This window comes from Callorhinus ursinus, unplaced genomic scaffold (assembly GCF_003265705.2).
Source record: "Callorhinus ursinus isolate GAN/ISIS: 27379988/994484 unplaced genomic scaffold, GSC_fseal_2.0 scaffold119, whole genome shotgun sequence".
NCBI lineage: Eukaryota > Metazoa > Chordata > Mammalia > Carnivora > Otariidae > Callorhinus > Callorhinus ursinus.
Genome location: NW_027397181.1, coordinates 397,974 through 424,100, shown reverse-complemented (window position 1 = coordinate 424,100; position 26,127 = coordinate 397,974). Strand labels below are relative to the sequence as shown.

The 26,127-nt window shown below is 42.7% G+C and overlaps 1 protein-coding gene across 2 annotated transcripts in view; it reads left to right on the top strand.

Moving 5' to 3' along the window:
* The first annotated feature begins 19,348 nt into the window (after positions 1-19,348).
* The window catches only part of CHCHD6 (coiled-coil-helix-coiled-coil-helix domain containing 6), a 269,141-nt gene continuing 262,362 nt past the window's right edge, over positions 19,349-26,127 (top strand). For both annotated transcript variants that reach the window (XM_025860282.1, XM_025860281.1), the window contains exon 1: positions 19,349-19,538. In XM_025860282.1, the coding sequence (XP_025716067.1) occupies positions 19,452-19,538 (87 nt within the window). In that variant the 5' untranslated portion in view covers positions 19,349-19,451. The remainder of the gene's footprint in view (positions 19,539-26,127) is intronic.

Genomic DNA, 26,127 nt, shown 5'->3' with positions numbered 1-26,127 from the left:
GGCTGAAAATGGAATTAATACAGCTGAAGGTCAAATCAGTAATCCAGAAAACCTAACTAAGGAATTATCCCAGAACATGCCATAGGAGCACAAAGTAATAACATGAAACGAAGTTAAGGGACATAGAAGATAAATAGAAAAATTGCAAAAGCCATCAAAGAAGAACTCTAGAGAGTGGAGAGAATGGAAGGAAGGAAATTTTGTAAGAAATAACAGAGGAAATGCTCTCCAAACTGAAGAAATAATGATGCTGAGATTGACAGGACCCTTCAAGAGATGAACATGATAATAGAGCAGTATCTTCAAAGCCCTCGGTGAAAATGGGACCTGGGACCTACAATTATATACCAAGCCTAACTATCGTGAAGCTATCATTCATTGTGAGGGCAAAATGAAGACATTCTTAGGCATGCAAGAATCCAAACATTTAAGACCCACAGATCCTCTCTTTAAAAAACCCAAATACTGGAAGATGAATTCTAGCAAGAAGAAAAATGAAGAAATGCAAAAGGAATGGAGTACAATAAACCTTGCATCAAATAAATGGTCAAATGAAACAGTAAACACTGCTTTTTAAGAGTGTTGATTGTTTAAAGCAAGAAATTTTAAAAACAATGCAGGTGCACTACTTGGAAAACTGACAGTATCCTCAAAAGCTAAATATATGGATATGCTAAGACCCAGTAATTCTTTTATCTCCACAGCATGTATGTTTCCTGTGGAAATTAATAAAAAGGAAACCTTGTTTAAAATGGAGCTGGGAGGCCAGCAGGGGAGCTCTCACCTCCTACCACTCCTCGTCAATTGCAGACCCACCCAACAGGAAGAGAAAGACCTTGGAGTCCATACTACTACTACCCTAGCAGATGGAAGAAAGTTTCTCCTCTTCCCTCAGCAACAACCCAGCCAACAAGAGACATGTCACAATTCAGTCAATGAAAGGCCATTACTTTGAACTCCCAGTTTACTTCAATGGACTTTTGGTTTATGACGGACCCTGCCAACTCCATGCTTTTCTCTATAAAAGAGTCTTCCTCTCCTTTGTTTTCTGGACTGCTGGAGCTTGCTCAGATTGAAATGCTCTGCTATTCCCGAATAAGCCCATTTTTGCTGGTAAAATAACTGCCTATTCTATTTTTAAGGTTAACAATGCACAAGGAATGCAGAGTTATCTGTACCAAAAAGGTAAGTGCTAGAATGTTCATGGCAGCATTATTTGCAGTATCCACAAACTGGGACAAATGTTCATAACAGTGGAATACGTAACTTACGATACAGTCATAGAAGAGCACCACGGCTATGTGCTTTTGTGGAGTCTCAAAGGCATAATGATGGGCAAAACAAGTTAGACACAGAGGAATAGATGCTGCGATGTCACATATATGAAGTCAAGGAACAGGACACACTGACTTAAGGTGATGGGCTTACCTGTGGGAGGGGGAAAGACTGGGAGGCCACCAAGTCTTTGTGAATACTGGGAATGTTCTCTGTCTTCCTCGGGGTAGGATTTGCATGAGTGAGATTTCCTTGGAAAAATTAATCAAGCTATATGCTTTACATTTAGGCATGTGGGTATTGTTATACTTTAATGAAAAGAAAATTAATTAATCATGGAACAAAAATTCTAGGGAAATGGTCGCTGTAGTAAAGGAAAGTAGAACTGTTATTTGGCTTCTTATGGAAGTAACTTACCTATAGATAGTGTTTCTTTAAGTGGGAAAATTTAACAAAGAAAATTCAATTGGTGTAACAAGGTGTAAGAAAAAAGGGAAAGAACACTTTAAAAGCATAATACACATAAAACAAACAAACAAAAAAGAATTAACAGTTCTAAGATCAGTCATCACAATAGATGTGATTGGGTTAAACTTGTTAACTGGAAAAAAAAAAGACCCTTGTTGGATAAAAATACAAACTTCAGTTGTACACCCTTCATGTGAATCATATCTAAAAGAAACAATCCAGGAAAAATGAAATTGAAGGAATGAAAATGCTAATAAAACAAAGAAAGATGGTAATATTAAATTCAGATGAAATGGAATTCAAGTCCAAAGCATTTATAATAAAAGAAACAGATACGTCATATTGAAAAAAGGGAACAATATGCAGGGTAACTAATGATCATTCTTTTGTTGTCCTTAAAGCATAGCTTCAAAATACATAGAGCAGAAACCTGATAGAGTTACAAGTAGAACAAACCAAATCCTAATATCTTATTGGGCGATTTTGACAAAACTCTCAGAGAAATAAGTAAGTAAAGAGAAGATTTGCCTAAAATAATTAATGAGCTTGAGCTAATCTCACACACACACACACACACACACACACACACACACACACACACACACACACACCCCTTTCTGCTCAACTAGCAGAGATTATATTATTCTTTGAACCACAAATGGAATATTCTGAAAAGTTGTGTCTAAGGCCATAAAGGAAATCCTAATAAATTCTAAAAATCTGCTATTATTTAGGCTATAGTCTCTGATTGAAATGCAATAAAATTAGGAGTTAACAAAGACATTTTAATAGCTCTTGAATTAAAGGGAAAATAAAAATATGTAATGCACAAACTATTTATGTCTGAACAATAACAGAACCAACCTATCACAAACTCTGTTTTTCTGCCCAAGCAGCACTCAAAGGGAAAAATATGGCTTACACGCATACATTCATTACAAAACAAAAAAAGATTGACAACAAATGAACTAAACTTTCAACTCAAGGAACTATTAAAAAAAGAACATTAAAAAATTCCCAAACAGTAGGATGATGGAATTAACACTTAACTAGAAATTAATAAAATACGAACAAAAACAATACAGTGGATCAATGAAATAGATGGTTCAAGAGACAACAGAGGGACAACTTGGGAAAACAAGGCTATATGCTGACCTCCCTCAAACGTAGATGCAAAACTCTTGAATAAAATCCCATACAGGATGGAAACCTGAAAGGCCACACAGAGGACTCAGTGTCCCCCAGCTAGGTCTCTCAGTCTATGAGTCATTCTGTTTGTTTCTGTCTGAAGCTCTGAATGTACTTCTCCTTCCCCCTCCCTCTCTCTGTGACTCTGCACGCATCTCTCTTTTACCTTTTTTGGATGTATCTTTTCTAAATATGTTTGTTTGTGAGTCTCTAGACCTTTCTTTTCTTTTTCCTTTAGTTTTACATTTTTTGTTTCATTTGTGTGTGTGTGTGTGTGTCTGGTTGTTTCTGTGAAAGTGTGTATTTCCACTTCTGTGTTTATCTTTTTTCCTTCTCTATTTCTCTCCCTTAATTGGTAAGAATATAAAAAAAAAGTAAATGTTATGATTTTATTCATCGAATGTGTTCCTTGTTTTAAATTTTAAATTAGACTATTTTATAGTATTATCTTTTAAAATTAAATTGATTGAGTTTTTACTTTTTAAAAAATTAGCAAATTCAATCCATCAGTCTATTAAAAGACATCTCTGAAATGCAAATATGTGTTAAACTTTAGAAAAAATCTACCAATTTAAATCACTGCTTTATTGGAGTACAAGAAAAACCACATAATTATTTTCGTAGAAAACAAAAACATTTTTGAAAATATTCCACATACATACTTTCATGATAAAAAAACAAAGCTTCTAGCAAATTAGGTTCTTTCATAATATGATAAAGGGCATTGGAACTCTACAGTTATCATCATACTTGATAACAAAATAAAAAGAAACAGTATTACTATTATTGCACTAGTCAACCTTTTTATTGGAGATGCTAGCTAATACTATAATACAAGGGGAAAATGGAATTAACATTGGGGAAAAAAAGAACAAAACCAAGATTATGTACAGACCAAATGATCACCTCCCTAGAAAATTCTCAAGAGAATCAATTGACAAACCAGAGAGTTAAACAGTGTAGCCAGATATAAGATCAGCATAGAGAAATCGATAGCTTAATTACATACTAGCAAAAACCAATTAGAAAATGAAATGAGAAATGAACCCATTCTTAAAAGCAACAAATTCTATAAAATATCTGGAAAGAAACTTAATAAAAATGTCTACAAACTATATAAAGAAAGTTTATATATATGTCTACAAACTATATACCAAAGTTTACTGAATGGCCTTCAATAAGAGTTAGTTATATCAGTTCTCCCATAAACTAATCTATAAATTCAATAGAATCCCAATCAAAATCTCAGTAAGATAATTAATGGTATATGACAAGATGAGTTCTTTCCCTTAGAAGGGAAATTTCCAGAGGTAGTCAAGAAAATTCGAAAGAAGAAAAACAACAAGGGCTAACTTCCCTTGTTAGATATCCAAATATCTTATAAAATTAAAGCAATTAAATCAGTGGTATATTCTATATAAATAGCGAATAGAGAGACAAATCTAGACACATATTGTGTACATATGGAAAAAGTACTTTATTATGAAGTTGACTTTTTAAATTTAGTGGTGTGGGGAGTCTGGGTGGTTCAGTCAGCTCAGTGTTCTCTTGATCTTGGCTCAGTCATGATCTCAGGGTCATGGAATTGAGCCTTGTGTCAGGCTCTGCGCTCAGTGGGGAGTCTGCTTGAGGTCCCTCTGCAACCCCCCATTGTGTGCGTGGTCTCTCTCTCTCTCTCTCTCTCTCTCTCTGTCAAATAAATAAATAAATCTTTTTTTAAAATTAAAAAAATAACTTTAGTGGTAAAACAATGAAACAATGAAATGAAATATTGAATACATGATGGGGGGGCAATTGGCCATCTACATGGAAAAAATTCTATATAGCATAATCCCATAGCATAATAAAAATAAATTACCAATGGTTTTAAAAGGTAAACATAAAACAAAACTATTTACAATCTTAGTAGGAGATACTTCCTTATTAAAACATAAAATCTAGGGTGCCTGGGTGGCTCAGTCGGTTAAACATCTGCCTTTGGCTCAGGTCATGATCCCAGGGTTGGGATGGAGCCCTGTGTCGCTTCTCTCCCTCTGCTGCTCCCCCTGCTTGTATTCTCTCTCTCAAATAAATAAAATCTTAAAAAAAAAACATAAAATCTGCAAACCAAAAAAGAGTATGACTTAGAGATTTGACAACACAAAATTCAAAACTTGTTTGTCAAAAAATAACATAAATTTCAAAGACAAGTGGTAGACTGGGAGAAAATAGTTAAAACATCTGAAAAAAAGGAGTAACACCCACAGCATATAAAGAGCTCCTATAAATCAATAATAAAAGGACTCAAAACAAATAAGGTGGACAGAGGATATGAAAAGGTAATTCACGGATAAAACAAATATTAATGACCAACAAACAAATGTAAAGATGCTTTGGATGTAATATTTAAGGTATTATAACTAAAATTAAAACAATTTTTGGAAGGGGGGCGCCTGGGTGGCATGGTTGGTTAAGCGGCTGACTCTTGGCTTCAGCTCAGGTTGTGGTCTCAGGGTCATAAGATTGTGCCCTGTGTCGGCTCCACGCTCAGCACGGAGTCTGCTGGAGACTCTCCCTCTCCCTCTGCCCCTTCTGCCCGTACTCTCTCTCCCTCTCTTCTAAAATAAATAAATCTTAAAAAAAAAAAAAAACCACAATTTTTTTTTTCTCTATCACACTGGCAAAAATTGAATGGTAACACCCGTGTTGGCAAAGCTGTGGGGAAATGAGCATTCTCATACATTGGTGGTGGGTAGAAGTGTTGGTACAGACTTCACAGTATCCATGGTTTGAACCTGCAGTTCCACTTTTAGGAATCTATTCTTAAGAAACCTTGCAAAAGTGCACAAAGACACTCCTACAAGATGGTTCATTGTAGTATGCTTTATATTAGTTCTAATAATCCAACAGAAGGGTGGGGAGGAGGGCACTGGTGGGTGGTGTGTTCAGTGAACAGACAACCGCCACCAGGCCAGGATCTGCTTCCCTGGGCAAGTGTGAAATTGGGAGGCCACTGCCCCCACCCCTAAAGTGTGGTGTGTCCTCCCACGCTGGCTCCAAGGGGTGGTCCCTCCTGGCCCCGACAATTATAGCTGTGTGCTGTGGACGAGTTGGTTCCCTCCTGACCAGCGTTGTCATCCCTGAAGTGGGAACAATAATAATAATAATACTTACTGCATCAGGTTGTTTGAGGATTAAACCAAACCCCATCTGAACAGTCCCCAATCTTCTTCCCATCTCCATCAGAAAAACTCAGGAAATGGTCTGTCCAGTCACATGGCATGCTCCTTGGAGATGAGCATGAGAGGAGAGCTCACGCCAGCTCAGCCTGCTCCTTGTTAGGAACACTAGAGAAAACGGCTTCTCACCCTTTGGCATGACCATTGTCATGACAGTTACAACTACCATCAGGAGTCCAGTGGGAGCCTTCCCTCACTGCTGCGTGAAATCCTCCCAGGAAGATTAGACAGGTGTCAACTGCGCATCCAGGCTCACATGCTTTTCTCAGGTCCCACTGTCTCCTGGCCCTCCCTGGTGCTCTGCCTGGCAAGTCTCCTCTCTATCATCTGGAGGCCATTGTTCTCAAGGCCCTTCCTCATCTCCCTGGGGCTCCAGGACCCTCTGGGCACCAGCTCTACTGTAGCATCACCACCCGCATGATACTGTATTTGCAAGTTGTCCTGTCACTCGGCAAATGTTGATCATTCCTGTTGTGTTCTAGGCTCTGACATGCACTGGATGTGGATTTTAATTCCAAGAGTTCATAGCTATGTTTCCAGGACAGACACAGATGCAAACAAGCCCAAAATTGTGCAAGCCACTTATTGGGATTGGGTGGGAGGAGCTTTGGGAGGCCTGTCTTGAAGCTCTGTTTGCAATGCAAACACAAGTTTTCTACTTAGAGGGTATTTTGCTTAGCATGGATGAGAAGAGGTGACAGAGATTATGGGAGGGAGGGTAAAGCTCCTCCAGCCACACTCTGGTGTGGCCGCTGCTCTGTGCAGGACTTGGGTAATAGGCTTGAATATAGAGAAGGTGACCCCCTCCCTGCTCCTCATGCTGCTCTGAAGGAGGCTTCTGTAGCTTCTCTGAGCTCCTGGGGACCCAGGGGTGGGTCCCCTGCTAACTGATGCAAAAGGCTGGAAAACCATTTTGCCAAGTAGGCAACTAGGATTACCACTAAGCTCTCCAAGGAATCCTGTCAATTTGTAGGCTCTTGTTATTTCCTTAAAGCTTGTGTGTGCATTTTAACAAATTCATAAACCTTGAACTGTAAGAGTCCCATGGTGGGGAGAGGGTGTAGTTCTGTGACTTTGCATTCAAACTGCATAGATGAAAGGAATCACCAATGGGGCCAGGAGCTGGGGGGCAGCTCCTCCCAGGCTGGGTGCCAGGATGGTTTCCTAATCACAGCTGGTAGCCAGGGCTAGCAGGGTGCAAGCCTCCTTGACCAGCAGGCCCTCTTTCCCTTCCCCAAGCCCACACACCTTCGTGGGCCTCAGGCCCTGACTACCACGTGGGCCAATAAACAGGCTGCCTTCATCCCAGTTCCTACGTCCCACACCCAAGGGCCAGGCAGGCCATAACCCAAGGGGGTGGTGTGCCAAGTCCAAGTGGGATCCTAGAAAGGGCCCTATCTTCTGAGATTTTTTTTAAAGATTTTATTTATTTATTTGAGAGAGAGAGAATGAGAGATAGAGAGCACAAGAGGGAAGAGGGTCAGAGGGAGAAGCAGACTCCCTGCTGAGCAGGGAGCCCGATGTGGGACTCGATCCCAGGACTCCAGAATCATGACCTGAGCCGAAAGCAGTCACTTAACCAACTGAGCCACCCAGGTGCCCTCTTCTGAGATATATTGACCAGGTTCAAATCTCGTCTCTGCCCCCCTCTAGCTGTGTGACCTCGGGTAAGTCACATCTCCTATCTGAGCCTCATTTGGCAAATTTCTTGGGAGGATGAATAGCATAATAATAACTACTGATAATTGAGTGTCTCCTCTTTGCCAGGTACTGTTCTAGGTCCATTACGTGTATTAACTCATGCAATGCCTCACCAGCCCTTTCGGGATGTTCTGTGCTCATCCCTGTTTTACAGATGGGAAAACTGTAGCACTTGTTGATCACATGGGTAGCACAGCTGGGATTGAAAGGCAGGTGTTTGCTCTTAATCATTCACTTTCTTACCTCTCTAATCATGGAGCAATTCACACACTGTAGGGGAGCTCATTTTCATTCATTCATTCATTCACTCACTCACTCAACGATTCCTTGAGTACCTGTGCCAGGCCCTGTGCTAGGTGCTAGGAATTCAGTGATGAATGAAGCAGATGCAGTCCCTCTTCTCTGAAGCTTGTATTTTAGGAACTCTGTGTGTGTGTGTGTGTGTGTGTGTGTGTGTGTGTGTGTGTGTGTGCGCGCGCGCGCACGCGCGCGCATGAGTGTGTGGTGTGGTAGAATTGGCTAGAAACCAACCATAAACAAATAAGCAACAAAGATCCAGACAGTGATCTTTTTTTCAGGAAGGAAGAAAATAAAACATAGGAATGTGAGGTGGGAGGAGGTGGCCTGGCCGAAGAGGTGACATCTGTAGAGGCTGCTTTTAGGCAACAGGCTTGAGCAATGGAAGCCTCAGTAAGGTAGAAGGGTCCACAGCCACAATGACCACAGGGCTGAATGCAAACAGGCTTATTAGGCGACTCACCTTGAAATAGCCATAGGCCCCAACTGACCAATGCGCTACTTGCAACCAGGCACAGGTACCAAAAAAGGAAAATTCCACAGGTACCCATACCTCCTCACACCTCCCCATAACTACAGCCCCCGCCACCGCCGCCTCCTGGCAGACAGTCTCTCCTTTGCTGTCCTGCTTATCCCTCCCTTGCAGTGGATTCAATAAACTTCTCTTTCGTTCTCCCTCAGGTGAATTCTTTCACCACCCACGCTGCTGGTCTCCACCCGACTGGGTCACCCAGCAGCATGAGCTGAGACCCGGGTATCGAGGAGGATCAGCTCCCTCGGAAAAGCAGAAGGGGAGCATTCCTGGTGGGGGGAGCAGCAGAGGCTGGTCCAAGTCAGCAGGTCCCTGAGAAGCCTGTGGCTCAGGTCTGGGGCCAATAACTTGCCCAGCTCCCGCCCACCTGCCTTGCCCAGTGCCCGTGAGCTATGGCAGTGCTCCAGGCCACTCTAGAGCCCAGACTTTGTGAGCTCTTGTCTGGCCATGGTTGCCTACGCCCCGACCTGCACTCGGCATGCTGGAGCATGTGAGGCTCCAGTCAGACACCTCCTGGAGCAGGGCCAGAGACTTTGCTTGAAGTAGGCCAGGAAGCCCAGCATCCACCTGGGTTTGGGCCTGCCTTTCAGATTACAGCTGTGTGTGAATGTGTGTGCATGTGCGTGTGTGTGTAAAGGGAGACTAATTAGAGAAGAAGCGGGAATCTGGCTAAGCACTCCCTACTCTTCACGACCTTTATGAATTCTGTGTCCCACCTGACTTTGTTGAACCAACTTCTCTCTTTCCACCAAAATCCTTGGCCATCCACGGCCCTTGCACACCACTGCCTCCCCTCCCTGCACCCCCCCCCCCCGCTCCAGCCAGCTCTGTTCAGAAGGGGGGTGGGCTTCCTGCAGTGTAACTGCTGGGGTGTAGAGAATCCTGGCTCCAGGGTGCCTGATCTTGCCTGTCCCAGTTGGCTGTTTTGCTTGCTAAGCAGCCATTTGCAGGGCTGAACCTCTAAATCCAGGGCAGAAACTGAAGCTGAAAACTCAGAGAAGTAGAATAGGAAATTAGGGCAGGCCAGGAAGCTGATCCTGACTTTCTGCTTGATCCACTTATGCTTTTCAGCTGATTCATTCCATCTGGAGGCTTTGTTTTGCACCAGGAACTTCCTGGATTTCAGGAGAGCCGGTGGGGACCTAAGCCCCAGTGAGGGAGGGCCTGGGAACAAAGGATGGAGCAGCTTTATTGTCTGGGTTTCCTCCCTCCCTTTCCCGGTTCACACACAAACATGCTCACACTCATTCACAGCGATGTACGACACAACACACACCACACTGTACACCCAGCAGCCCTGAGACAATCCAGTCCTGGCTGGAAACAGATGGCTGCTCAAATGGGGTGCTTGAAGAGGATTTAATAAGGGGATGATTTATGAAGCTATGGGCGGGGCTGGTTATGTCAGGTGACGTGTCCAGCCCAGGAAATGATCCTGCTGGTCTAAAGCAGTGATGGCCATCCTGTCCACTTTGCCAGGGCCTGGTTTAGGGTGGGGTGTGACCCATGCCTGGCCAGTGCAGCTCCAGAAGATTGCTGGTAGCTTCTGAGAGAGATTTCCTTTGTGCCGAGAAGGAGAGAGTCCTTCTTCTAGCCAACTGTGGTAGGCAGATGTCCGGAGCTGAGGCTGATGATATCTTGACACCATGAGGACAGAGAGACATCATCAACATGTTGAGCAGAAAGAGGGGAGGAGCCTTGATCATTGGTGGATCCAGACTCTTAGTACTAAGTCTCCATGGAGAAGTGCATGCTCCATGCAGGCAGGCAAACCTCAAAGATAGAAGAGGATGAAACCAACAAGTGTCACATGCCAAACTCCTGCCTGAAATTCAACCCATCATCAATGGACCAAGAGTGTTATGCTAATGGATGTCCTTCCTGTGGAAACTCAGGGCTGGAAAAAGGAGGTTCCCCTGACTAACAATGTCAAGGGGCCAGGCAGGGAGCAGGGTGGTATGGATCTCTCCGAAATTCAGATGGTGGTAGTAGAGATCAAGTAGTGCTCTCTGCATTTTGAACAAGTTGTGTTTCAGGGATGGGCCTCATCATCAACCATTTCCAGGGCTACTCCAGAGACATCCTCCATTCTGAGGTCTAAGACAGCTTCCCAGAGCACAGCTTGGACCAGATCCCAACCCAGCTCCAAAAATCAAGAGTTTTCTACTGTCCACAGCCTCAAGGGTTGAATTACATATTTGGCATTCAGCCTTCCATCCTCATGATTCAACCAGACTTTCTAGAGTTTTCCCCACCATGTCCCATTCTCTAGTACTCTAGGTTCGGTCACATCCTTCCCTAGGTCCACCATTGGCCAACCATTCTCTAAGAGAAGAGTTCTTAACACTTGTTCAAAGGTAAATCTGGGGGAGGTCCATCTAGTCTGCTTGGAGCCAGATCTAAACATTTTTGCATAAAACTACCTAATCTAGTTGAAAAGCACTGATGACCGAGGCAAACCTCTTATTGAAGACTACATAGAGATGGAGGAGAAGGTTCTATCACATAGCACAGAACAAAATCTATTCATCTGCCACTCTTAACCATAACCACTTTCCCCAGATTTCCTCTTTCTACAGGATGTCCATCTTTTCCCCTTCCTTTATGCCAAACCCTATCATCCTTGAACCTAGTTGGCTCTGCCCCTACCCCTACCCCCACCTCTCAAAACCCACCCATCTCACCATCTGCTCAACAAAGGCCTCAACAGCCAGCCTGACCAGGCTCCATGGTACACATGTCCCCAAATCCGGGTGCTTCTTGTTCTTCAGGCCTATCGGGGGTGGTTATGAGGGGCTCAAGTCATGCCCATCCTACACATAAGAAGCCCGAGGTTCAGAAAGGCAAAGAGTCACAGAAATCAGGAAGATGTTCCCCACCACCCAGGGTGCTACTTACAGGGTGAAGTAGCACCCTCCTCCTTCAATGACTCCTCCTGGTGGCTCCTGGACCGTGGGCCCACCCAGTCCTCCAGGGAACACCTCCTTTAGGTCTGCATGCAAGCACCCTTAACTCCACCTCCCTTCTCACCAGGGCTCCATTCCTCACCAGTGGTTTCCAAACTTCAGCGCCATGCCCCATGAAATGAAGAAAGTAAGGGCAGCAAAGTGAAGAGCAGCAAAAACAATTTGCTTTTGAATGTATATACATGTCTGCATCACTGAGTGATCATTTTGGCACCCAGGAAACACCTTCTTAAGGCAGACTATCTATGGAATATAGTTATCATATGGCAGAAGACGAGGATGCTGTTATCATGATACATCTATTCACAAAATGGATTGTGATTTTGTCTCAATATGGTATTTTAGCATCTGAAATTTATTAGTTATTATCAGCACGTTTTTCTTATACAGACCTTCTCAGAAAACCATAAGGGACCAAAGTGGTGCTTGATGTTCCTGGTGCTCAGATGGCACTTTTCTGTTTCCTTCCACTCAGAGAAGACAGCACTTCCCAGCCCTTGCAATTTAGGGGAGTGAGAGGGTGTCCATGTGACCGAATGGCCAGTGGAATGTGAATGGAAGTGAGGGGTCACTGAGGCAGAGAAAAGCAGGGGTTCACTTTTCTAGTCTCTGAAGCACACTCTTTTTTTTCTCTTTTTCCCCAATTTTATTGAGGAATAATTGACATACATGAATATGTAAGTTGAAGGTATATAGCATGATGGTTTGATTTACATATGTTGTGAAATTATTACTGTAATAGCTTTGGCTAACATCCATCTTCTAATATAGATACAATAACAGGAAAAGAAAGAAAGAAAAAAGGAAAAAATTTCTCCTTGTGATGAGAACTCCTAGGATTTACTCAAAAACTTTCCTATACCATACAGTAATGTCAGCCATAGTCATCATGCTGTACCTGATGTCCCCAGGACTTATTTATCTTAAAACTGGAAGTTTGTACTTTTTGACCACCTTCTCCAATCCCCTCTCCCCCCACCCTCCATCTCTGGTGACCACAACTTTAATCTCATTTTTCTGAGTCTTCTTTTTTTCTTTAAGATTTCCCATATTAGTGAGAACATAGAGAATTTGTCTTTCTCTGCCTGACTTATTTCACTTAGTATAATATCTTCAAGTTCCATGCATGTTGTTGTAAATGGTAGGATTTTTCTCACCTTTTTAATGGCTGAATAATATTCCACTGTGTATGTATATATACGACGACTTTTTTACCCATTCATCTGTTGATGGACACTAAGATTGTTTCTATGTCTTGGCTATTGTAAATACTGCTGCAGATAGTTTTTTGAGTTAGCGTTTTCATTACCTTTGGATATATTCCCAGAAGTGGAAATGCTGACCTCTTTGACCTCGGCTACAGCAACTTCTTGCTAGACACGTCTCCAAGGCAAGAGAAACAAAAGCAAAAATGACCTATTGGGACTTCATCAAGATAAAAAGCTTTTGTACAGCAAAGGAAACAGTCAACAAAACTAAAAGGCAACCTACGGAATGGGAGAAGATATGTCTTATCGGATAAAGAGCTAGTATCCAAAATCTATAAAGAACTTACCAAACTTAACACCCAAAAATCAAAAAATTCAGTCAAGAAATGGGCAGAAGACATGAACAGACATTTCTCCAAAGGAGACATACAAATGGCCAATAGACAGATGAAAAAATGCTCAACATCATTTGGCGTCAGAAAAAGAAATCAAAATCACAATGAGATACTGCCTTGTACCAGTCAGGATGGCTAAAGTTAACAAGTCAGGAAACAACAGATGTTGGCGAGGATGCAGAGAAAGGGGAACCCTCTTACACTGTTGGTGGGAATGCAAACTGGTGCAGCCACTCTGGAAAACAGTATGGAGGTTTCTCAAAAAGTTAAAAATAGAACTACCCTATGACCCACCAACTGCACTACTAGGTATTTACCCAAAGGATACAAACAGAGTGATTTGAAAGGGCACCTGAACCCCAATGTTTATCGCAGCAATGTCCACAATAGCCAAACTATGGAAAGAGCCCAGATGTCCATCAACAGGGGAATGGATAAAGAAGAAGTGGTACACACACACACACACACACACACACACACACACACACACACAATGGAATATTACTCAGCCATCAAAAAGAATGAAACTTGCCATTTGCAATGACATGGATGGAACTAGAGGGTATTATGCTAAGTGAAATAAGTCAGTCAGAGAAAGACAAATATCATATGATTTCACTGATATGTGGAATTTAAGAAACTGAATAGATGAACATAGGGGAAAGGAAGGAAAAATAAAATAAGATGAAAATAGAGAGGTAGGCAAACCATAAGAGACGCTTAATTCTAAGAAACAAGCTGAGGGTTGCTGGAGGGAAGGTGGGGGGTGATGGGGTAACTGGGTGATGGGCATTAAGGAGGGCACATGATGTGATGAGCACTGGGTGTTATATGTAATTGATGAATCACTAAATTCTATCCCTGAAACTAATAATACAGTCTATGCTAACTAAATTCAATTTAAATGATTAAAACAAAAGAAGTGGAAATGCTGGATCATATGATAGTTCTATTTTTTAATTTTTTGAGGTTCCTCCATACTATTTTCTATAGTGGCTGCACTGCTTTACACTCCCACCACAGTGCACATGGGTTCCCCTTTCTCCACATCCACACCAGCATTTGTTAATCCCTTGTCTTTTTAGTGATGGCCATTCTAACACACATAAGAAGTGATATCTCATTGTGGTTTAGATTTGCATTTCTTTAATGACTAGTGACGTTGAGCATCTTTTCATGTGCCTTTTGACCTTTGGTGTATCTTCTTTAGAGAAATGTCTCTTCAGGTCCTTGGCCCATTTTTTTAAATTGGTTGTTTGGTTTCTTTGCTTTTGAGTTGTAAATGAGGCCCATTCTTGCCCTGTTAAGTTGACCAAAGAAGCCAGTGTTCCTGATGGTGTGGTTAAAGCATGGTGGAGCCTCTGATAGTCAGGATTGCCGAGTCCTGCCCACCCACATTTTGCCCAAGTGAGACATGAAACATTATGGTGTTAACTCCCCCAAAATATTTTAGACTTTTATTGAGGTATCATTTATATATCATAAAATGCCTAGATGTTAAGTTTATAGCTTGGTGAGTATTACTGAATGCATATGTCATGTAACCAACAATGTTCTATAATTTTCAGGGTACAAGTCTTGCACATCTTTGGTTAAATTTATTCCTAAGCGTTTTTTTCTTTTTGATGCTATCATAAGTGGAATCTTCTTAATTTCATTTTTGGATTGTTCATTCTGAGTGTATAGATATAGAACTGATTTTTGTATATTGACCTTATATCCTGAAACATTGCTGAACTTGCTTATTAGCTCTGTTGAGTGTGTGTGTGTACTCCTTAGGAATTTCTATATATAAGACCATGTCATCTGCAAATAGAGATACTTCTTCTTTTCCAATCTGGATGACTTTTTTTCACTTTCTTATCTTTCTGCCTTGGTTAGAACCTCCAGTGCAATATTGAATAGAAGTGACAAAAGCAGACATCCTTGTCTTTTTTCTGATCTTAAGGAGAAAGCTTCCTTTTGGCTTTTTAACATGGACAAAGCAAATTACTTTTCTTACTTTTCTACTCTACCAGCCCTTCTTTTCCTCTTGTTTGCTTGTGGAGAACCCAATCTAAGAGAAGCCACCTCACACAAGTTTCTCTCTAACACACCCTCTATACTCGTTGCCGAGGTATTAATTCCTAAAATAAAATCTTTTGATAATTGCATCACTGACTTAGCTCACTAAAGTGCTGAGCTCTGGGGAAGCATTTCGCGTAATGTTCCCCATCACTCTTCTATCCATGAGAAAACTAAGGTGGAAAGATATTTAATAACATGCCCCGGAGCAAAAGCCTAGATAGAGGTGGGGCTCAGCCTTGCACCCGTCTCACATGGTCACATCTCATTGCCCTCTTCAGGCCCTGTGCTGTTCTCCAGGTACCACACTGCTCAAGAGCCTCCTTAGCTCGAGCTATGTCACATGGTCACTTCTAGGTGATGCCACAGTTAAGGAAACCTGGAGAGGGAAGTATTTTTTCCCCAAGTGCAGAATTTTATTTCCCTCTTACTTATTATTCTGAAAAATTTCAAACCATAGGAACAGTGGAAGGATAATAAAATGGACTCTAATATATATTTCACCTAGATTCACCTATCATTAACATTTTTTCTGAAACATTGGAGTGCAAGTTGCGGAAACTATGACACTCCACCCCCAAATACTTCAGCATGCATCTCCCAGGAACAAGAAAATAAACATTAATTCAATAATGTTGCCTAAGACTTTGTTCCATATCTAAAACTTTTCCAATCCCAAGTACCCTTCTTACAGCATCATTGCTGTTTTTACTGTTGTCATTTTTATCCAGGATCTCATCAAGATTCTCGGTTGCATTTCATTGTTCTGCTTCTTTCATCTCTTTTAAACTACTTTTTTTTTTTTAACTTTGTTTTGTTTTTCATGACATTGACCTTTTGGAAGAGTACAGGACAGTTGTTTCATAAGAGGTTTCACATGGTGGATTTGCCTGATTGTTTCTTTGTGATTAGATTCAGGTCACACATTTTTTACAATACCCTACTGGATCTGTGTGTGTTCCTTATCGCATCACATCAGGAAGGGACATCAAGTCAGGTTGTCCTCCTCTTGGTATGCTAAATTTGGCCCTTTAAGGAAGTGACTTCCAGGTCTCGTCATTGTGATACAGTTTTCCCTTTGTAATAATTAAGAAATCGCTGGTGAAACTTGCAGGTTACCTGAATATCCTGTTCTCTAACCACCTTTCACTCAATGGCTTTAGTATCCATTGATGAGTTTTGCCTGATTCAGTTAATTCGCTGAGGCTTGCAAAATGGTGATTTTTAAAATCTCACATTGATTTGCTGGCATTCTTTTGTAAAGTTTTCCTTTTTCCCCCACCCTCTCTCTTTTAACACATGGACTATTGGATTTTAAAAAAATTAGTATGTTAGGGACACCTGGGTGGCTCAGTCGGTTAAGTGGCTGCCTTCAGCTCAGGTCATGATCCCAGGGATCAAGTCCTGCATCGGGGTCCTGCTTGGCGGGGAGCCTGCTTCTCCCTCTGCCTGCCTCTCCCCCTGCTTGTGTTCTGTCTCTCTCTCTCTCTCTCTGACAAATAAATAAAATCTTAAAATAAATAAATAAAATAAATTTAAAAAATTAGTATGTTATAAGCTCAAATTGTCAAATTGCTGTGATTGCTCAAATTGTTCCAAGTTTAGCCAGTGGGGGGCCAAGTTTTCTAATCAGGCACATTGCTGCACAAAAAGAAATTGGGATTCTGTTGTAAGGAAGGAGAGAATGGGTACTGGGCAGCAACTAGTGGGCTTGTTATGAAGGCCTCATTGTCTTGAGCCTTACAGTGGGGCAATAACTCTCTCTGGATGATTTCCAGGACTAAATGAATTGGTCACGGATTAACTGCACACAGGGTGCTCCTGTGTCATAGAACCTGGTACAAAGAAGGCCTTCAAAAAATGTAAGTCTCCCTTCCCTCTTTTCCTCTGCATCCCTATGCCACTGCTTTTATTCAAACCCTCATTCTACTTTGGATTTACAATGTCATGTTATCTTCCCCGTTTGCACCTCGGTTTTCTCATCTGTGAAATGGGGGTACAGAACTTGTTGGGTCGTCATGAGACTTAGCTAGGCTGCTGCCACCAGAAGCCCCACTCTAAGTCTTGTAGAAATCTGATTCTCTCCTAGGATGTTGCGCACAGTGGGGGAGGGGGAGACCACACACAGTCTCATGCTCTGACATGTGGTTCTGACTCTTGTTTTGCCGAGTCAGTTCAGTGTGTTATTTCATCATCTGACCCAGAAGTGAAATCCATCCCTTTCCTCAGTTCTTCACAGGCCCCCTCCACAGCCGTAGATATTCGGGTGTTTGGGAGCCCTTCAAAACCATGTGGAGCACATGGTGGTGGATGCTGAAAGTACCCCACTCAGGGTTTTTACCAGCCTGTGAGGCCATTCCGCAGTTTGTGTGGCTATGAACTGTTGACAGCTCACAGATGCCCCCTTCACTGGGGAATTGTGCTGGACTGCCAATACTGACTGACATGGCAGACAGAAGGCCTGTCCCCTTGTCGTAGGATGAGACAAATTCTGGATATAATTTGTTCTCCAGAGTACCACCCTCCCAGCCCTGCCCAGCATTAAGCCGAAGCCAGTCCCCAGCTCTGACCACATCTTTCCTTAGCTTTCCCCCCACCTCATCCTGTTCTCTTACTTCCTTTCTCCTGAGGCACTTCTCCAATAAACCACTTGAACCAGAATCACCTTCTCAAGCTCTGCTTATGTGGAAGAAATGGAGGACAAAAAGGAAGGAGGGAGATTTACAAGTCTAAGTATTTTGAATGAAAGTAGCAGATCCCTTTGTTCATAAAAATCCTCTGGCCCTACCTCCGGAATGTTCGCTGGCTTCTTCACCCAAGCTATTCTTACTGGTCTCTCTCATTCACTCTCTCCTCCTCAACTCCTTCTTTTCCAGGTTCCCAAAAGCAGCTCCAAATGGTTCTTGCTATTTCATGTAGCAATTCAGTGTTCCTCAGTTCCAGATTCCAAACTCAGCTCCAGGCCCACTTTGGTAAATCAAAGCCATTTAGCAACTTGGTTGAACAAAAGGGGACTACATTCAAGGTCACTGTGGCTGTAAATTGCAATCATTTGTGTTCCTCCATTACACATATGATCCTGTGTAAAAAGCATAAACACAGTGCTTGGTACATTGCACTCAATGCATGACATGTATGCTCCTTGGCCAATGTTTCCTAAATGTGTATGATCTGTTCACTGTCCTCCCAGGGCATTTTAGAATAAAACTCTGACCTGGCCTATAAGGCCCTACATGATCTGAGCCCTTCCTGCTCCACTGACCACCTTGCCTCTGGCTTTCTCTGCTCCCTTCTCACTTTTCAGTCATGTGGCTAGGCCCTCTTTCTAGTTCTTGAATGTGGCAAGGTTTTCCCTGCCTCAGGGCCTTTGCACTGGTTGGTTCCCAGTCAAGTTCTTCCCCCATCTTCTCCTGGCTAACTCCTACTCATCGTTCTTTGCTTCTTTTGCTTCTTTCTCAGAGAGCTAGCTCTGGTCTCTCAAATTAAAGGAGGCCCCCTCCTATTAGTTTCTCTCGAGGCATTGTGATGTGGTTTTCCATTTTTGGCACTTATCACAGTGGTTAGTAAGCTTATTTATGTGCTTGCTTGTTTGTCTTTTCATTTGTTCCTTCCATTATAGCTAAATCTCACTACGGCAGGGCAGGTCTTCTTTGTCCTTGCATTCCCCGCAGCTAGTTCTATGTTGCTCAGTGCTTGGTGAGTGCCGCTCAACAGGAGTTTGCTGAATGAACCAAGCAGCAAACCATGCAAAGATCGCCCTCACATGCTTGGCTCAACCTCCTCGGTGGGCTTCTGGCCTTAAGGAACATCACCCTTGGCTCTGCTTCAAGGGCGATCTCTCCACTCGCTGCTCCACTCCAACACGTTTTCCACCGCTCAGGCACCACGCCTCCGCGTGATCCCTAGTTACAGATGGGCAGCCCGGGCCGTCTAGACTACAACCCCCACAGTGCCCCGCGGGCAGGCGCCACATTATTGGTTGAACCTCCAGCGGCGGCCAATAGGACGTGGCTTTGTTGGCTTGTGCCGCAGCAGCCCGAGTCCCGGGAAGCGCGGGGCGCACAGGGAGCCTCAACCCGGAGTTTGGCCGGTTGCTCTGGAGCCGGGTCGCGTGGCCGTTTGCCCGCTCGCCTCCTGCCATGGGGAGCACCGAGAGCAGCGAGGCCCGCAGGGTGTCCTTCGGAATGGACGAGGAGGAGCGGGTCCGGGTGCTGCAGGGCATCCGGGTGAGCGGGCCGCCGGCGGGCGCGACGAGCGAGCGCGGCTTGGGCCGGGTGGGCGTGGAGGACGCGGGCCGGCCTGAGGGGAGGTTCGGGCCCAGGAGCGGACGGGCGCGCCTAGCTCGTTGAGCCCTTCCAACGCCCGGGTGGCGAGCGTGTCTCCTTCCGCCGTGTACGTGAGGGACCTGAGGCTTGGGGGCTGCCCAGGGTCCGCCATCCTGGAGGGGCCGTCTTCAGGCTTCACTACCCTGGCATCGGGGGAGAAAAGAGTTGGGAACGGGAGAGGTGGGGAGGCCGCATTCCAGCTCCCGTTGACTCGTTGTAGACCTGAATATGTTGCCCTGCACCCCAGTGCACGCGGCTTGTTCTGTGTACATGAGAATGCTACCAGTCCTGGACAACGCAACAGCCTCTTAACTGAGGCTCTCTTCTCAACACCGCAGCCAAAGGAGCAGTTAAAAAGTTGTGAATCAGATCATATGCCCTTCCCCTTGCTAAAAACCCTCCAGTGGATGCCTAGCGCATTTAAAATGAAGAGGAACCACATTACCTTGTTTTACAAAGCTGGTGCTGCTGCCCTGTGTGACCACGTCTCACGCCAATTCCCTCCCTCCCACCTCCCATCTGTTCGCTAGCCTCACGACTACAAGATGTTGGTTTGCTCCAAGCACAGGACCTCCCTCTGCATTTACTGTTTTCTCTTACCTAGCTTTTCTTAGATCTGGCTCTTGTTACAGTTTGAGTATCACCTGAGTTTCTTTCGGTGACCACTCAATCTAAAGTAGCTTCCCACCCCCACTGTCACAGATTTTTTTCATAGTAGGCATCACCATTGGAAACTTTTATGGATAATTTACTTGCTTATTGTGTTACCCACCACAGTGTAAGCTCCTTGAGACTAAGGCTCTTGTCTGATTCAAGACTCTATCCCCAGAACCTAGAAGAAGAATAAAAGCGGCTCACATTTGAGGGCTTAGTGTGGACCATGGGTTCCACTGAATCCTTTACAGGCAACCTCTCATTTACTTTTCAGCAGCCCCGTGAGAGAGGTAGAATGTTACTTGCCCATTTTGTAGAGTAAGCTCAAGTTAGACACTGAGTGGTGTCTATCCAAGGTCACCTAGGTAACAAGTGGGAGAGCTGGGATTGAAGTAGGCCAACTCTAGGGCCTTTTCATTGAATGCTGCACCTCATACACCCATGCATGGCACATGGTGGTTTATAAATGATTGTTGAGTGGTTAAATGGATGAACCCAGTGAAACAGTGGCCAAGTTGAAATAAAATGCACAGAACTGAGTGTAGGTGAATTAGTTATTAGGGAGTAGATCAGAAAAAGACATCAGGAGGTCTGACTTCTGGGCAGATCATTAGCTGGGTGGCCTTTAGAGAACAACTTATCTTTTGAGTCTCGATGACCACATTTCTAAAAAAAGTTGGGGGAGGGTGTAATAAGCCTAGGATAAGATGAAGATGAGTGTGGAAGTGTTTAGAAATGGTAGTGTTTTGTGGTGGCCTCTATTCTTAGTCTAGCATAGTACTTAGCCCATTTGGTGCTTGCTTGATGTTATCTAGTCTTGACCTGGCTCGAGGGAAGACAAAATGGGGAGGAGATGGCTCATGTTTGAAGGTTGAGAGCAGGAGCCTGAATGGAATTTGGAAGAGCACCCTTGGCTCTGTTCGGGTGCTCTCTCACCTTTGTCACCTGGTATCCAGTGTTTGGGAATGTTGGAAAGTTAGGTCAGTCAGGGTCTTCTGTGGTTCAAGGGAGTCCCTTTGAAGATGAGTTCCTCTAAGTTGACAGAAGATCATCATTTTTGGAGGTATATCAGACTAGTATATTTTATTTCTAGTTCCCTTAACAATTCTGCAAAGTATAAGTTCTCTTTAAAGATGGACAGTCAGGCTTAGAGCTGTTAAAGAATTTGTCCAGGGTGTTAACCTACCCGAGTGACTGATGGGATTTTGGCCCAGATCTTTTGGGTGCAAGAAAAGGCCTTTTCTCGCTACTCCAAGGTCCCTCCCGCAGTGATATGCAAAGCAGCCTAAAAATTGTGTGTCAAAGCTTCTACCTGTTCTTACAGGGTACTGGGACCCCACTTAGTTCTCCCAGAGACTGTTGAAACTAGAGGGAGCTTTGGTGACTCTGAATGCTGGGCAAACTCATCAGAGAGAATAACTTGCCCATAGGCACACAGTGGGGTGCATGGCCCCGTACTATAAGAGCCCCTTCTTTCTTTCCTTCCTTTCTCCCTCCCTCCCCGCTTCTGTCCTTCCTTCCTTCCACTTGTGTGCCTGGTTTGGGAGAGGGAGATTTGAGCAAGGAGGTGATAGCAACAAAGTGTTTTGGTGTAGGGGCTTTTTCTACTAGCAGAGTTACTTGAGGGTTGAGGAGTACACCTTGTTCTTAAGCTGGCAAGTAAAAATCAGTGGAGAATATCATTGGATGAACCAAGTGAGAAATTACTTTAGTAGAAGGTAGATGCCAAAGAAGACTATCTGCCCCAGGTCCTTCAGAGAAAGTTAAATATTCTTAAAGACCACTCGTATTTAATCCTCAGGCCCTGATCTTGGAAAGTGCGATAATTCCCTTAAGATTCAATGCTAGGGCCTTGCTACTTTGCACACTTATTTGCATAAATTTACATATTGAGTTCAAGCCCTAATTCCATGGAAGGTAAAAGAAATTTAATTAATGCAAAACACTGCAATTATATTCAACTCCGGTTTTCAAAGCAAGCATGTGTGAAATACATAAAGATTTCATTTTATCCAGTATATTTAACCTCATCCTCCAATGAGAGAAGGCACACACATGGCAATAATGTCTTGTGTGTGCCCACTTTTCCTCTTCTCTGCCTCATGGAAGCAGCCATACTTGGTAATTCAGATGAAGTTGGTTGCTTTTCAACATGCAGGCTCACTGTTCTCCAGCCTTTTCCCCTTCCAACTCCTCAGCTGCCTGCCATTCTTCCCAAGTCACCTGGCCTGCTGCATGATACCTGTGTCCCCAGGCTCATTACACTCTCAGGGCTACATCAAGTTTACCATTATCCGTTGCTTCCATGAGGCAAATCTGGACCACTGCTCATGGGAGGACCAAGGAGGATGTAGTAAGATGCACAAGAAACAGTCCCCAAACATGCCATTCCCAGAGAAGCCATATGCCTGAGCACTGCACCTGTAGCCACAATTTATCATCCAGCACCTCAGTAAATGCTTCCTGTGAATGGGCGATTTGCCAGGCGCTGGGCCTGGCCTTGCAGAGACTATAAGGGACGAAGCACATGGTCCTTGCCCTCATGGACACCTCAGCCCAATAGCAGGAACAGACCAAAAGAAAGAAAAAAGAGGCACACAAAAACTGCAAGTGTTGTGAGGGAAACAAAAGTGTACAAAGTAACGGGGCTCCCTGCTTGAGGAGGGATGCCACCCTGAGGAGTGGACACTGAAGATGCGACGGAGCCAGCCCTGAGAAGCGTGCGCTGTTTCCTGAGCACTAGCTCAGACATTCCACTTGCCTACCTTGTGAGCTGTTCACCCCATCTCAGAAATGACACAGGTTCTAGAAGGTGAAGTAACCCAAGGTCACAGCTAGTTAGTGGTAGTGCTGGAGGCTCAGACATGCCGACTCCACAGGCCATGTGTGTAGCAGCCACACATGGGTTAGGATGTTGAAGAAAGTTGGCCAGGCATTGGGCCTAGACAGGTGATGGGCCCCGAATGCCAGGGAAGGCTGTCTACAGGTTTCGTTGGAGGTAACATTGTAGGTCTATAATCAGGAGTGGCGCTTTGGAAAGATTTTACCTGATGATGGTGGTTTTTCTTTTCTTTTTTTTAAATAGCATTTTTGAGATGTCTTTTACGTGTAAAGTTCACCCATTTGAATGATTTTTAGCACATTTATGGAGTTGAGCAACTGTCACCACAATCAGATTTTAGAACACTTATTCACAAGACCTAAAAAGATCCTTTGTCCCTATTTGCAGTCACTCCCCACTCCCACACCCAGCCCCAGGTAACCACTAATCCTTCTGTTGCTATGCATTTGGTTTTTCTGGACATTTCATATAAATGTACTCACACATCTTTTATGTCTGGCTTCTTTCACTTAGCATAATGTTTTTGGTGTTGGCTTGTTGATGTAGCATATATCAGTACTTCGCTCCTTTTTATTGCCTGGCTGTACTTTGCATTTGTTTACCCACTCACTAGTTGATAGACATTTGAATTGTTCCCAGTTCTTTACTGTTATGAATAATGTTGCTGTGAACATTTGTATACAAGCTTTGTGTGTGTGTGTGTGTGTGTGTGTGTGTGTACATATATTTTCTTTTTTCTTGGATAGATACCTAAGAGTAGAATTGCTGGGTCATTCTGTTTATGAATTTGGTGAGTTGTTAGGTTTAACTTTTTAAGAAACTGTCAAACTGTTTTCTAAAGTGGCTCAACCATTTTACATTCCCACTGGCAATACATGAGGGTTCCATTTTCTCCATATCTTCACCAACACTTGTTATTGTTTATCTTTTTGATTATAGCCATTCTAGTGGGTGTGATATGGTATTTCATTGTGGTTTGAATTTACATTTCCCAAGTATCTAATGTTGAACATCTTTTCATGGGCTTATTTGCCATCCATATATTTTCTTTGGTGAAAGTGTATTCACATCTTTGCCCACTTTTCCTAGGGTTGTCTTTTTACTATTGAGTTATAAGATTTCTTTATGCTGGATACAAGTCCTTTATCATATTACACATTGCAAATATTTCTCCCAGTGTATGGCTTGTCTTTTCATTTTCTTAATTGGTGTCTTTGAAGTGCAAACAGTTGTAATTTTGATGAAGTTTAGTTTATCAATTGTTTTATTAATTGTGCTTTGGGTGTCATATCTCAGAAGTCTTTGCCTAACCCAACGTTATGGATATTTCCTCCTGTATTTTTTCCAAGAGCTTTACAGTTTTGGCTTTTATATTTAGTTCTGTGATCCATTTTGAGTTAATTTTTATATATGTTATGAGGTAAGACTTTAAAATGGGTTGGCAAAGTTCTTCTGTAAATGACCAGTTGGTAAGTACTTTCTGCTTTGCTGACCAAAAGGTCTTTAATCATCACTGCTACTCAACTTTGCCATTGTAGCCAGTCAGTATGTAAACAAATGGGTGTGGCTATGTTCTAATAAAACTTTATTTATAAAATCAAGCATTGGGTTAGATTTGGCTCAAGCACTAGAGTTTATTGAGCCCTGATCTAAATTAATCTTTTTTTGCATGAAATATCTAAATTTTTCAAACTTCATTTGTTGAAAAGACTATCCATTTCCCACTTTGGGACCTTTGTGAATATCAATTGACCACAAACATAAGGGTTTATTTCTGGACTCTGAATTCTGTTGAGAGTTCCATTGATTTATATGCTATAATATGTCCATGCTAGTACAACACTGTCTTCAAAATTGGGAAATATAAAGATGCCAGTTTGTTCGTTTGTTTGTTTTTTAAGATTGTTTTGGCTGTTCTGAGTGCTTCGCATTTCCATACACATTTTAGGATCAGTTGGCAACTTCTGTAAAAAAAAGCCTATTGGGATTTTGACGGGGTTTGTGTTGAATCTGTAGATTACTTTGGGGAGAATTGCCATTTTAGCAATATGGAGTCCTCTGATCTATGAATATGAAATCTCTGTTTATTTAGATCTTTTAGAAATTTTTTCAGCAATGTTTTATACTTTCAGTGAATAAGTCTTACATTTCTTTTCTTAAATTTATTTCCAAGTACTTTGTTTTTTGATGCTATTATGAATGTAATTGTTTTCTTAATTTTTGGATTCTTCATTGCTAGTATGTAGAAATACAATTGATTTTTGTATATTGATCCTGTATCCTGCAACCTTGCTGAACTCATTTATTCAAGTAGTTTTTTTCTGTGGATTCCTTATGATTTTATATAGGTAGGATCATGCTGACTGTAAATAAGGAAAATTTTAACTTCTTTCTAGTCTGGATGCCCCCCCCCCTTTTTTTCATTTTCTTCCTTTATTGCATTGGCTAGAACCTTCAGTACAGTATTGAATAGAAGTGGTGACAGTGAATGCCCTTGCCTTGCTCCTGGACTTAGAAAACATTATCTTCCACCATTAAATATGTTAGCTGTAGGTTTTTCATAGTTGCCTTTTATAAGATTGATGATTTTATCTTTTAATATTCTCAGTTACCTCTTCCTCTCTGTTATTATATCCTGTTTTTTGTTTGTAGGCTCTTGGAGTACAAAGACTGTTTTATTTATTTCAGTGTCTGGCTCATTAATATGTGCATGTTGGACTGCATGCTTGGATTAATGAACTGATGATCCTTTTTTTAGCCAAGCTGGCGATCTTTGGCAGCTGCACATGAGAATTTTACTCTTCTGCTTGTTTTACTTCCAAGCTTTAATACAAACTTGTTCCATTTGTATGCAGCAAACTTCCTCTTCACCTTGGTATTGCCCAGTGATATGCTTCTTGAGTCTCAGCATGAATGTTGATGCTCCCTATCATGCTGTTTTACATTATATCCTTCATGGGGCACCTGGGTGGCTCAGTTTGTTGGGCGTCTGAC